Source organism: Xenopus laevis, chromosome 3S (assembly GCF_017654675.1).
Source record: "Xenopus laevis strain J_2021 chromosome 3S, Xenopus_laevis_v10.1, whole genome shotgun sequence".
Classification (NCBI taxonomy): Eukaryota; Metazoa; Chordata; class Amphibia; order Anura; family Pipidae; genus Xenopus; species Xenopus laevis.
In genome coordinates this window covers 38640501-38655633 of record NC_054376.1, presented here as the reverse complement: position 1 = coordinate 38655633, position 15133 = coordinate 38640501, and the positions used below count along the sequence as shown (strand labels likewise).

The following is a 15133-nucleotide window of genomic DNA, read 5'->3' as shown; positions in this document are numbered from 1 at the left end:
AACCCTAATTTGCATATGCAAATTAGTGGTGGAAAGGGGAAACATTTTTTACTTTCTTGTGTGACAAAAAATCACGTGATTTCCCTCCCCGCCCCTAATTTGCATATGCAAATTCGAATTCGGTTCGGCCTGGCAGAAGGATTCGGCCAAATCCTGCTTAAAAAGGCTGAATCCTGGGCGAATCCCGAACCGAATCCTGGATTCTGTGCATCCCTAAGTGTAATAGCTGAAATGCCCTGGATTCATTGGCTAGGCGCTGTTCAGCCTCACAGTCTTTATTTATATGTTATTATTTATACATGAGTTACTGATCTAAAGGGAATTTCCCAGGAACTGGTATTACATGTTCTGCATGTACGGCTCTATATTTCTGTAGTGGGGTTTGTTTGCCTGTCTCAAAACTTCCCAGTCTTTTTTTTTTTATAAAAGAGCCAATAAATATTGAACTTTTGTGCATATTTCCACTTACATTTGGGGTCCTTACTGCATCACCTGATACAAAAGACTGCTTGTTTCCCTGTTAAGCACTCTCATCATATTGTTAAAGTGCTTAAACTGTTAAAGTGCCAGCGCAGCCAATAGCAAAGAGGGCTAATTAGCAGAGAGCATTAAAGCAACCTGACACACTGGCAAGTGCTCTCTGCATGTTTTCTGATTAACTCTGCCCTATGCCAGAACTATGAGCAGAGCAAAAAGTGCATTTATTTAATATGTGACCGCATGAGCCAATGGAGTCGCTAAAATCAACATTATTAGTATTGTAACAACACTTATCTCTAATTCATATTTCATTATTGATTTCTGTATAAAGGATTTCAAGGTTCAAGTTGTCCATCACCTGGCTACCATCTTCCTGCTGAACTTCTCCTGGAGTGTCAAATATATCCGTGTGGGAACTCTCACTTTGCTGGTGCATGACGTCTCTGATATTCTGCTTGAGGTACAGTGTCTCGCCATCATTCAGGGTAACAAGGCTGTGACAAAAGCCAATAGCATCTTGGAGGAATGCCACAAACTGCGGCTTTATTGGTCTCCAGTTGCCGTTCACAGCAGACCACAAATAACTGTGTTCAAATAATGTCTTCTGTGGTGTTCTACACGTGAACAGCTTCATGACATCTCATTTTTGTTCTTTAGGCTGCCAAAATGTGCAGTTACGCTGATTGGAAGAGGTCGTGCAATGTCCTGTTTGTTCTATTTGCGGTGGTGTTCGTCATCAGTCGGCTGATTATTTTCCCTTTCTGGTAGGTGGTTTTATAAGGATCTCGTAGACTTTATTTGGGGGGCTTTTCTGCACCCCGTGTCATTGTGCTTGCAGTGTTACCAGTGCACTTTGAGACCTCTGTGCAGACAAATGATATGCTAGAAATTTGCTGAGAAATAGCTGCCATTTCTGAAGTGGCAGAGAATTCTATGTGCATGGAAGCTGTAGCATACTTTTTGGTCAAATGGGTGTAGTAGTTACAGAGGTGCAAACCACAGAAACTCCGTGGCCTCATCTGCTGCTCAAGATCGACATTCCCATATTATACACAGTGTATACTAATGTACGGCAGATTGATCCATTGTACATGTTTAATCTAAAGCATGAGCAGCAAGTGTTATTTGGAAATAAGGGAAATGTAAAGGCCATAGGGGCTGATTCACAAAAGGTCAAAAAAGTGACTTTTGAGGTGGCCATACACAGGGAGATCCATTATTTGACGATGTCGCCAAACGAGCGGATCTCTCCCTGATATGCTCACATTGAGGTGGGCGATATCCGGCTGATCCCATCGTGGGCCCTAAGGCCCAATGGTCGGATCAGAATGGAGGCCATATGGGCGGTCGGATCACGGGACCGCATCAACGAAAATATACAGCCACAATCCAACGGGATTTTTCACCCTGCCCGATCAGCATCTGGCCAACTTTGGCCAGAAATGATCGGGGATGTCCATCAGATGGCACCACACATGGGCCAATAAACTGCCGACTCGATCTGTTGGCAGCTTTTATCGGCCCGTGTATGGGGGCCTTTATTTATAGCATGTTTTAATAATGACATCACTTACATTTTTAGAATTAACAATCGATTCACTAAAAGTTCACTCGTCTGACTTAAGAAGTGATTTTTTTTCATTCATTTTAAGTGAATTGTGTGCAGTATTTTATAGCATGCGTTATTTTGTGCGGTATTATCATGCATATTTAATATTGTCACACGTTATTAGTGCAATTTATAGCACCTAGGGCATTCTGGATGCCACTGACATAGCAGAAGTCTCTTTTTACAGTATTCTAGTCATTCCTTATCCTGGGAAACTTGAATTCCATGACACAGAATGTAGTGCATTCGGGACCTGCCCAGTGCACCATGAAAATATGTTAGTGGCTCTAGGTGAGGCTCCAGTTCCTCATAAAGGCCTTTAATTGCTGCCCTACTCAATACATTTTCCTTTATTAATACATCTGATAGCAACTCCTCCTCCTGGGAGGTGTTACATTTCACAGTAATTATGGCACTATTTTATGCTTTTATCGCTTAAAAGATGTTTGTGAATTATGCGTTGGGATTAATTCTGTTCTATAAATATCGTAGTGCGATTAGAATACCGCCTTTTGGTAAATAAGAATTAACGCTTGTCTATTAGCTCATTCGAAAATACTTCCTTAAATAACACACAAAACTGTGCACTAAGGAATAACGACCGTTTGTGAATCGGCCCCAAAGAGTTCAAATGACTGAGAGAAGTGTCAGGACTGGATTTACTACAGGTCAGAGGGTATTGACCACCCCTTTGAGCTACACTGCCTCATTTATCGCAGCCCCAGGAAAGGGAGAGCCTGAAAGTGCTTCCACATTCTAATTCCTTCAATTATGATTTGTCCTGAGCAGGGCTCTCTCAGCTCCTCATTTGTTTCTGTCTGATGTTTTGTATTGTACAGCATAGTGGAAAATGTTGTCTCTTTATAAACTGTGACAGTGATGGAAATTGGCTCCCATAGGACTAACACCATAGTAATACAACTAAAGTCTGTGGCTAATGTCGCACTATCTATCCATGGCCACCTGATGTGCCTTTTGCTGTGTGCTTGAGCTGAATTATAACACTCACACTGTAGGATAATGTCACCTACATTGCCCTGGCTGGACCGGGAAAAAAGGTTATTCTGCACCATTTATGTAACATCACGAGTATCCGTATGCACAGGCTCTGCCTTATTATTTGCTGAACTATCACCGATAGGATATTGGTGTCCTGCGGCCAAACGCTCATAGAAGAATGGTGAAATGCTTTCTTGCACAATTGCTCATCTGATATTTTGTCAACTCATATCCTGCAAGGCAGGTGTTGCAAGTATAGACGTTCCACCATGCTGGATTCATCAGCTGACACAGCCAGTGGAAATAGCCCTTATAACTGACAGCAGCTTCTGAGTACAGTACAGAACAATTTAGGGAGCTCCTGTATGTCTAGGGGCAATTGCAATTATTATACATATTTATAATAGAAACATAAGTGCAAAGTACTTACAAAAAAAATATTTTCATCCCAAATTTCATCCTAATGACTCCAAAGCCTGGGTGTATCTAAAAGCACAAATAGGCTTTGCCACCCCCAAGTATACCCTCTTTTATACTGTCTGATGTCAAAGCGGTCATCTATTATCCTATCATAATTGCTGTTGCATTTTGTTGCAGGATAATCTATGCTACTACAGTTTACTCTCTGTACTACTGTCCAAGATTCTTCCTCTACTACTTCTTCAATATGCTCATGTTTGTGCTCCAGTTCCTCCACATATACTGGACCTACCTTATCTTCCGCATGGTGAAAAAGGTGATTTCAGGAAATGTAAGTACTACGCGCACACAATGCATGTGAACTCTTAAATCCGATAGGACATTCCCTCATACAACCATATCAGTCACTTGATGGAATATCTGCAAGCTGCAGAGAAAGAAAGGGCTATGTGTATGCAGGAATCCAAGGGATTATTCCTTTGCTTTGAATCTTTGCCAATTCAGGATTTGTGAGCTGGGTTCTGCAATAAGTTGGGGCTTTAGTAGCATAGAGCCAGCACAGAAATGGAATCCTAATGTTCAGAGGAATGGGAAAACACTCGTGTTGTTTGCTAGGCATAGTGTAACACTTATGTGGAGCGCTCACCTCCCCAAATCACACTTTTGTAGTGCCAGGTGCTGTACTGTGAGACCCACTCCTGTCACCGGGTCAAATCAATATCCAGAAAAATGCCAGCAGCACACTGTCTGGTTGCAGTAGTGTCCAGCAGCCAAACGGTTATTTACATTCAAACACACTTTCCTGCTAGCCGTACTAGTTATTAAACATATAAAGAGGCAACTTTCCCTTTCCACACATACACAGAGTTCATACACTTAGGCACAAGCATTCATCTGGGCTATGAGTTCGTTAGAGCACAAGGACAAAATGTATTAAAATGTATTATATTTAAAGGGATACTGTCATGGGAAAAAAATTTTTTTTCAAAAATGAATCAGTTAATAGTGCTGCTCCAGCAGAATTCTGCACTGAATCCATTTCTCAAAAGAGCAAATAGATTTTTTTATATTCAATTTTGAAATCTGACATGGGGCTAGACATATTGTCAATTTCCCAGCTGCCCCAAGTCATGTGAAAAGCCCTACTTTACCAAGTTGAAAATTTCCTGTTGTGTCCTCTGAGGCAAGAGTTAGAAACAATGGGCAAACAATCCACCGATATGGAGCCTCAGTGGGTACTGGGTCGATCACCTTTTTATTGCCTGCTGGGACATTCCCCTCATTACCTTATGCATCAACTGATTAAAGGACTGACTGGCCCAGCTTTCTTGCTCAAATGGTGTGACTCCAAATTGTCTCAGAAGGCAGATATGGATGTCACCATTCCACAGCCCCCCTGGTGAGATATACAATCAAAGGTCTCTGTGAGCCTGAGACCAAATGTTTCCCATGTTAACTGTTATTATGCCAGAGCAACACTGCCCTGGCATGACAATGGTCTTTTAATATTACGTTTGTTTGATGTCTGATGTACTAACCATTGTTTTGCCCATGCAGATGTCAGGGGATGATCGTAGTGACAAAGAGGAAAAGGACAGTGATGAGAACGAGGACCATTCACTGACCAATGGGGATGGCAAAAGGTCCATTGTCAACGGCCAAGGTGACCGCTAGCCCACAAAATTTTCTACAAAATACCACTCCCACGGACATGCAGAATTATGGAAGAGATCAGTTATGAGCGCTGGGCTTCTGGCCAGACATCAAAATGGGGAGGGAGAGAATGAACTCCTATTGAAGAAGCTCTATGGTCCTGAAGGTGTGCGGCCCTTTATTTAGGGGCTGAATGTGGAGCAGAACAGCCTTATGTCCATTTTTAACATTAACTACAAAACCAGGGTTGATCTATAACTGAGAAGAAACAGAGAAACACTAAACCCTCATCACAGTCACCATTAGGAACAACCGTGGGCTCACCTGGAATTTCTCTGTTTCTTTTTGCACTGGCTGCTTCTGCTTCAGGAACTGGGTTAGAGAACAAGATACAAGAAAACTGAACCGTCCTTCTTGGTTGGAGACCATAGCAGTGCTGGGACGGACAGTTACTCATTGCACTAAAACCTGCTGGAGAACAAAGCAAGAGATCCGATTTGGGTAGCCCCCATAGCTTCTTATATGCAGTGGATAGTCCTTATATGCATTATATGCAGTGGACTGTCTTCATACACCGGGCACAAAAAAATCATGCATGTCTCCTCTGGCTAAATGTATACTACAATTGGGACCACATGCACTGGGCAGAATCCACACAAAGTATGGCCTTTGCACCCAAACAGCTGGTGAACTGGATTCTGGAGAGCAGCGATGACTCCAGGCATCGCACAACTAATGTCATTTCCATGAACTCTGCTCTCCCCCCAGCTCACTAATCTCTGGACCAGTGCAAAATAAATGCAATCTATGGGGACAGAGCCTGGCAAATGTAACAAAGTTTTGCCCAAAATGAACGCACCTTCAAATTAACGCAACAGGTTTGTTATAGGGAGAAAAAATTGTCCTTCAGGTACCTTGCACTCACTTTATATAATACCTGTGCATTACCGACATCCATTGGTGGTACCAAGTGGCCTGTACTGAGTCCAAGGCAACCATCAGAAATACAGGACTGCTTTCTCCAGTGTCTGGCCATGCTGCCATGTTGTTTACTATGTAAAAAAAAACATTCTCACACCAGGACCATTAATTGAAGAGTGGAGCTTTTTATTTCTTCATTTCGTCAAGCTATGACCTTTTGAAGGATACATTCCCATATATCTTATACAATAGTTTATTAACCCTTCCACAGGTATATGCACTGCACTAGCCAAGGGCTAGGTAACCTTAACTGTTATATCCGCTGGGGAACAGCCACTCCCAGCATCCCTCTGGGAGAAAGGTCACCTATCCCTGACTACAAGCTCAGCTGAGATTTTTTCCTTTCCCATACTAGTCTTTAACCAGACTTTATTTTATTCGCCTCTGAAAACAGATTGCGTGTAGGCTACATTATACACAGAGAGTGCTATATGTTCAGTAATGGGCACAAATCACACACATTACTTCCTTTTCATTGAATAAAGGTCTTGTCTGACTTTACTCCGTTCCAAGTGCATTTTATATTCACGATATCCACATTTAATTAGATCTTGTTTCTCCCCTTCCATCGCACTTGCTTCACTAGCAAAACCTTTAACACATATCTTCACCTTTAGTCCTTTAATAGGCGATGTTTTTGTTTATAGATTGCCTCTGCTTGGTTTAAAGTAGCCAACTTGGTTTCCACTGGTTATGTACAGCTCCCATACCCAGCATTCCCCCTTCAGCACTCTTACCAGGAATATGGTGAGGTATATCCACTGAGGAGCCTACCCACCATCATGCTTTTTTCGAGTGAGCCAATAATGTCCAGTGCATATTCGCTCATGTAATGTGTAATTATCCATAGTTTGCTTCTTTCATGCAGTTGGGGGACATAGTTCTGTGAGTTCAGGAGGGTTCTGCTCATTTTGCATCCATCGTTGCACTACTGTCAATAAACTAAGTAATGGCTGATGAAGATGATTTTCTTTCTAACATCAGATTATGTCATTTCTGAGATGTGAACGTTAACATTTTATGTTGAAGGTGCTTTATTGTAGTAAAAGAAATGGGTCCGTGTTCAAAAGATTGCATTCTAGAGCATATCCAATCTGTATGGCCCATTGTTTGTGCTGGTTCTTCTCCAGATAACCCATGCTGATAAACACGTGGCACAGATAAGATGGAACGTAACTGTACCTCACTGTATTGCATTGGTTCATGTCACACGTTTACTTCTTATCAAATCCCATAATGCTAAAGACTCAAAGATTGGATGGGTGGTGATACAACACAATATTGACTGTTCTCCAACAGCTTGAAATTTACAGTCCCAAACTTTTTTACCCATGAGCCACATTCAAATGTAAAAAAGAGTGCAACACAAGCATGAAAAAAGTCCCTGGTGGTGCCAAATAAGGGCTGTGATTACTTATTTTATAGCCCCCATGTGACTGGCAGCCTACAGGAGGCTCTTTTTGGCAGTACATCTGGTTTTATGCAACCACAACTTGCCTCCAATCCAGGAATTCAAAAATAAGCACCTGCTTTGAGGACCCTGAGAGCAACATCCATGGGGTTGGGGAGCAACATGTTGCTCATGAGCTACTGGTTGGGGATCACTGGTCTATCCTTAGGGACCACATTGGAACTCAAAGGGTAGAACTACATGGGCGACTTCTGTGCATTTCCGGCGGATCCGACACTCTGTGCCAAAACGCAGGCGTTAAATCGAATGCGACAGAAAATAAGGTAAGCAATAAAAATGTCGGATCTTGTCGCATCGTTCATCCGGCAGTCGTGTCGTGTCGGATGAACGCTGCAACACCATCCGCTATTGCTTACCTTATTCTTTATGGCATCTGATTTGACTCCTGCATTTTGGCGCAGCGCGTCAGATCCGCCAGAAACACACCGAAGTCTCCCATGTAGTTCTACCCTTAGGGTGTGTACAGATAGCACATAAAGCAGCCTGAGCTCCCTGTGTTAACTGAAAGGACAACTAAAGCTGGCTACAGACGCAAAGATCCGATCATACGAATCAATGTACGATCGAACTTTCCCATCTCTCGACCTGTCACTAACCATTCAGATCAAAGTCTTACCATTCCGACCAAATAAAGTAGTTAAAGAACAGATCAGCCAATGTTCTGCCCCTGACAGCAATCGTACGATAGACAAAGCTGGTGACGGTCTCCCACTGAAAATCGTACGATCGGCAATACATACAGAGAGATTACCCGCAGCCGACAGAAATTTTCTAACCTGTCCGATCGACCAAACGTCCGATCTCCGCCGGACGAAAAATGTCGGGACTCTCCACACACGTTCCGAAAATCGTATGAATCCTCGATTTGTTCTATGAAATCTTTGCGTCTATGGCCAGCTTAAGTTCAGCCTTTAAGGGAGATAAAGATCCTGTCCTAGAAATTTATTGACCATATTATACTATGCCCCAAGCTCGGACTCAAACATGTCTGCTATGTGCTTTGTTTTTTGGATAGTTGGGACCTGAGAATTTACAGATAAGGGATTCTTCTTTAAATGGGAGCACAGTGTCTAGTAAATAAAATACTAACCTAGTTACCATCTAGTACAAGATGCCGTCTTATTGTTGTAGGGCAAATAAAAATGAGTAAAACAATTCTGCAGCATTTGGTTAAACAGGGCCTTGTGGGATACGGCAATGCTGTATTTTTTAGCTTTTTGTATAAAGTATTATGGGGTCTGTGTAACAGAATAGTATAGTATTCTGTATAACTATCTCACTACGCTTAGCCCTACGGAGGCTTCTCTGAGCCTGGCACTACATGCAGGATGTTGATTCTGAGCCATTGAGACAACAATACCAAATATGGCAGCAACCAACTGTGTATCATTTGAAGGGAAAATCCCTGCATTTGGGTATTCCCATATATCCAGATATTCAAAATATAAATGAACCCTATTACCATCACGTTCTTGGTTCTGTAAATTAAGCCAGGTGTGTGGCTAAGGTATGTGACATGTGCATGCAATGTCCCCTTGTAAATGGGAAGTATAATGCTTTTTACAAAAATGTGTTTTAAGTGCTTAAGGGGAACTATCGCGAAAATAAAAATGTAATATAAGCTTCGTCAGACTGAAATAAGAAACTTTCCAAACACATTCAATTAAATATTCTGCATTGTTTCTGAAATAATCAAGTTTATCTTCACTATTCCTCTCTCAGCTTCTGTTTCTCTTCATTCTGTTTTCATGCAGCAGTTGGGTGTCAGATATTCATTGACATTTGGATCCAATATATCTTATAGGGGGGCACCCTTTCCCACCAGATGTATTCAAGCTCATTCAAATAACTGATTCCAGTACAAAAAAAATTTAACAAGATAACTGCCTTTTGCACAAATTCTGCATGTAGAGACACAGAATTTCAAGTGATTTTAATAGTGTGAGGCCCCCTATAAGATATAATATCTGACACCCAACTGCTGCATGAAGAGAGAATGAAGGGAAACAGATGCTGAGAGAGAAGTAGTGAAGATGAACTTGATTATTTCAGAAACAGTAAATAATTATAATAATTATTATATAATAATATAAAGATGTGGCACTCGCGTCTGCAATGATTATGGCATAAACAGCCAATTTTAATAATTAAAAGACGTGTAAAATACGCTTGGCCGTATTGTTACCATCTTATGACTGGTATCATTCAACACTGCGAAGCCCCCAAAAGGGATCCAAATATTGTTGCCAATTATGGAAATGACACCGTGCTGCCGTTTTTCTTTTACTTGCACATCATATGAAAGTATCAAATGTGGATAATGATGCTAATGGCAATTATCTCAGGCATTTCACAAGAGAAAATTCTGGCTATGTGTTCTGCTACAAATAGATGGCATGCAGGTGATTAAAGGGTTTAAATCATTTTAATACATGATTAGATGCTGTTTCAACTTTGTACATTTAGTGGAAACACATGGAAAAGGCTTAAATCCAAACACTACTCGCTTCCCTTTAGGGTAAGACTACACAGACGTTTTCGGCGCAATCCGACGTGCTGTGACAAAACGCATGTGACGGAAATAAGGTAAGACATAGAAATGTCAGATGAAGTCGCAGCATTGTCATATGCAGTGCCTGCACCCGACAGTCGTGGCGGATCAACGCTGCGACTTCATCCAACATTTCAATCTCTTACTTTATTTCCAGTGCATGCGTTTTGTCTCAGCACGTGGGAACGCGCCGAAAACGTCAGTGTAGTCCTACCCTTAGTCTCTTTCTTACTCTTAAATGCATCTGTCACTGCTTACAGCAATGTTCATAAAATAAATAACACTTCTCTGCCATTAATATGAATATTCCTGAATGATTAATACTAGTTCAATGCTTTACAGTTTGGGAAGAGAAGAACTGGCAAAATTAGATTATAAAATCATATAGTTTTAATGATGGTCTGTTCTCCCCCCACTTTTCTTTATGAGCAAGTAATTTGGCTGCAGGTCTGTGCTACAAGAGAACCAGACAGAAGCCTTTCCTTTTCCATTAACTAAACGATGCATATTTGTGTCTGGCTAAATCATATACTTTATTTTATGTTATGCTCAGTGACTATTTCTGACTACTGAAATCACACAGGCTATTACTGGGGGCAAGTGTGATCCAGGCGGTGAGATCCAATATCAAACCAGTTGCTTGAGCCATTAAGTGTAATAATTGTAAAGTAATTACACTTAGAAAAAACATTTATCTTCATTATAATATAGCATTACAAATTACATTCACACAGTAATATATGCTTATTATTATCATGTATTTATAGAGCGCCAACATATTGTGCGACGCTGTAAAGTACTTATATATATATATATATACAGTGGTGTGAAAAACTATTTGCCCCCTTACTGATTTCTTATTCTTTTGCATGTTTGTCACACTTAAATGTTTCTGCTCATCAAAAACCATTAACTATTAGTCAAAGATAACATAATTGAACACAAAATGCAGTTTTTAAATGAAGGTTTACGTTATTAAGGGAGAAAAAAAACTCCAAATCTACATGGGCCTGTGTGAAAAAGTGATTGCCCCCCTTGTTAAAAAATAACTTAACTGTGGTTTATCACACCTGAGTTCAATTTCAAAGGTTATAAAGCCATTTCTAAAGCTTTGGGACTCCAGCGAACCACAGTGAGAGCCATTATCCACAAATGGCAAAAACATGGAACAGTGGTGAACCTTCCCAGGAGTGGCCGGCCGACCAAAATTACCCCAAGAGCGCAGAGACAACTCATCCGAGAGGCCACAAAAGACCCCAGGACAACATCTAAAGAACTGCAGGCCTCACTTGCCTCAATTAAGGTCAGTGTTCACGACTCCACCATAAGAAAGAGACTGGGCAAAAACGGCCTGCATGGCACATTTCCAAGGCGCAAACCACTTTTAAGCAAAAAGAACATTAAGGCTCGTCTCAATTTTGCTAAAAAACATCTCAATGATTGCCAAGACTTTTGGGAAAATACCTTGTGGACCGACGAGACAAAAGTTGAACTTTTTGGAAGGTGCGCGTCCCGTTACATCTGGCGTAAAAGTAACACAGCATTTCAGAAAAAGGACATCATACCAACAGTAAAATATGGTGGTGGTAGTGTGATGGTCTGAGGTTTTTTTGCTGCTTCAGGACCTGGAAGACTTGCTGTGATAGATGGTACCATGAATTCTACTGTCTACCAAAAAATCCTGAAGGAGAATGTCCGGCCATCTGTTGGTCAACTCAAGCTGAAGCGATCTTGGGTGCTGCAGCAGGACAATGACCCAAAACACACCAGCAAATCCACCTCTGAATGGCTGAAGAAAAACAAAATGAAGACTTTGGAGTGGCCTAGTCAAAGTCCTGACCTGAATCCTATTGAGATGTTGTGGCATGACCTTAAAAGGCGGTTCATGCTAGAAAACCCTCAAATAAAGCTGAATTACAACAATTCTGCAAAGATGAGTGGGCCAAAATTCCTCCAGAGCGCTGTAAAAGACTCGTTGCAAGTTATCGCAAACGCTTGATTGCAGTTATTGCTGCTAAGGGTGGCCCAACCAGTTATTAGGTTCAGGGGGCAATTACTTTTTCACACAGGTTTGGATTTCTTTTCTCCCTAAATAATAAAAACCCTCATTTAAAAACTGCATTTTGTGTTTACTTGTGTTATCTTTGACTAATAGTTAAATGTGTTTGATGATCAGAAACATTTTGTGTGACAAACATGCAAAAGAATAAGAAATCAGGAAGGGGGCAAATAGTTTTTCACACCACTGTATATATATATATATATATATACGTATATATGTAGTTATTGTAAAACAGCACAGGCTTATGTTGGGTTTTTAAAGGAGAGCTACTGAGGCATTTTATTGCCAATAGATTAGCTGCAATAGTGCAAGCTATACGACTATATTTATTCTGTAGAATGTTTTACCATACCAGAGTAAAAAGCTCTAGAATCTCTCTGTTTGTTTAGGATAGCAGCTGCCATATTAGCTTGGTGTGACATCACTTCTTTCCCTGCTCACTCATAGCTCTGGGCTCAGATTACAGCAGAGAAGGGGGGAGGAGCAAACTGAGCATGCTCAAGCCCAAGCCCTGGAGGTTTAAGCTGAAGGCAGGAAGTCTGATACAGAAGTCAATGTGTACACAATAGAAGGAAAGAAATGCTGTGTTTCTTTAGACAGAGGACTCAGAGCAGCATTTTAAGGATTTACTGGTATATATAGGTGGACCTTTCTGATAAGGCTTACTTAATTATAACCTTTACTTCTCCTTTAAATCAATAAATGCACTTTGGTGTTGTTGCAGCGGCCCTGCAGCATCTGTAAAATATTGTGTACAGGGGGTGTCTGTTATTAGCACTAGTGCAAGAAAGGGAAGTCAGTAATGGAGACTGTAATTCACAGACAGAAAACCGAGTGCTGAGTAAGCTGGAACTGAAAGTGCGAATGAGGACATGAAGGATGGAAGTAAAGGCAGGCAACTTTTCTGGCTTTAAATATTTGAGTGTCAGCAGAGACACTTGTTTGGAATATATAAAAGGATAACACTGAATGTATACTCACTGCAACATTCCTTTTCACGCAATTCCAAAGCGAATACAAAGACAGCTCTTTTCACCTTTAGGTAGTATTAAAGGAGAAATAACCCCCCCCCCAATAAGAACCCCACCCTGTTGCCCCCCCCCATATAGTTAGTTACCCCTGAAAATGCCCCTAAGAGTTTGCTCACGTATTGTTGCAGCGGATCTCTGGTATTCTCCAGTTACTCTTCCTTCCCTTCGGCAATTTGTGTCACTTTTGGCGCATGCGCAATTGCTACAAAACGGAAAATTGCTTCAACTGTGCATGTGCCAATTCAGCGCTCACTTACAGAAGAAGACCGGAGATCCAGAAGATGGCGCTCATGTGCTCCACCGCCCTTACCCTACAATGATTGTGAGCAAACTCTAAGGGGCAATTTTCCTTACCTATGGTAGTAGCAATGCCGCCGTTAGAAATCACTGTGCCCCGTACAACAAACATCACAGTTGAAAGACCACACAGACATCGGCATTACAAAAGGTAACCCCCCCACACACAAGTTATAAAAAGCTATTGGGGACCAGGGCCCCCGTATAAGTTAAAAATATTTTTTTTAAAAAACATTGGTGGCAGGGGCCTATAGAGTATTAAAATAATACATTGGTTGCCAGGGGATTAAAAATCTGAGCAATTGAACTTGTGGCTTCAGAACTTTAACTTCGCCCCCTTTCGTGAATTTGGGTCTTTTCGACGCTTCAGGACTTCAATTTCAACTGTTTCCGTGACTTCAGTTTTTTAGCCGCTTCAGGACTTCAATTTCGGCTTTTTTCGTGACTTCGGGTCTTTACGCCGCTGAGGGACTTCGGTTATTTTCGTGGCTTTCAGATCTTTTTGCCGCTTCGGCTGTTCGGCTTTTTCAGCACTTCCGCATTTCGGCCGTTCCAGGTTCAGGAGGAGGTGGTGCGGCTTTGGCGCTGTCAAGGGGGACCCAGCTCTTTAGAAAAGTTCAGCACTGCCGGGCCCCCCCTTCAGGCCCGGGCCCACTTGTATCCCCTTTGCCCTCCTGATGGCGGCCCCAGTAGTAGTTAGGGATTTTTCTTATTGGGGGGGGGGCTTTAGTTCTCCTATAACCACTACCAGTCAGTAAGAAGTCACGCCATATCAAGCTTGATAAAGGGCTGGTTACGCCCGAAACGTTGCTTCATTTGCACAAATAAATTATTTTTCACTATACCGGAGTGCTGCTGGAGTTTGTATTGGAATTTAAACTGGACCTGGGCAGACAGTCGGCACCCGACGCTACAAAAAGCTGCGAGATTGATTGTGTAGCACTACTCTCTATGTTTGTCATGCCATATAGTTTCTAGACTAGTCTCTGACTGCACTCTGCTAAACTGATCAGCGATAAAAGACCAATCCTTTGCTTACACATAATATTAATATTTACAGATAACAAGGCAGATAAATACCGATGCTGCCTTTAGGACATAATGTACAGTATAAAATGTAAGCATGAATAAGTATAAATGTAGTTTTCCCACACGATCCTTCGAGGAACTTATTATTTTATACAGTGAGATTCTGAGACAATTTGCCTTCAGTGCAGCAACTCTCTTGTTTTCAACTAAAGCAGTTATCTGGTTGGTAAATCTAATTTGCACTAGTGACCAGAGAGACTGGAATAGGAATTGTGAGATACTGAATAGAACATCATTTTGGCTGCCGGGGTCAGCAATCCCAGTTAAAAATCTGGAAAGAGAAAGGCAGATAATTACAAAACAATAACAATTAAAAAATATTAAAGTGGACCTGTCACCCAGACATAAAAAGCTGTATAATAAAAGTCCTTTTCAAATTAAACATGAAATCCAACTGTTTTTTTTTTTATTAAAGCATTCATAGCTGTTGTAAACATTTTTAAAAATCTGAGCTGTCAATCAAATATTGTCTGCCCCTCCTCTATGCCTA

At 41.3% G+C, this 15133-nt stretch overlaps 1 protein-coding gene across 4 annotated transcripts in view; it reads left to right on the top strand.

Annotated features, from left to right (window-relative positions):
* cers3.S (ceramide synthase 3 S homeolog) overlaps window positions 1-7103 on the top strand; it is a 74831-nt gene extending 67728 nt beyond the window's left edge. For 3 of the 4 annotated variants that reach the window (XM_018254250.2, XM_018254251.2, XM_018254252.2), the window contains 4 exons: window positions 812-940; window positions 1138-1244; window positions 3686-3839; window positions 5066-7103. In XM_018254250.2, coding sequence (XP_018109739.1) covers window positions 812-940; window positions 1138-1244; window positions 3686-3839; window positions 5066-5182 — 507 coding nt within the window. In that variant the 3' untranslated portion in view covers window positions 5183-7103. 4 annotated transcript variants of the gene reach the window in all.
* The last annotated feature ends 8030 nt before the right edge of the window (window positions 7104-15133 follow it).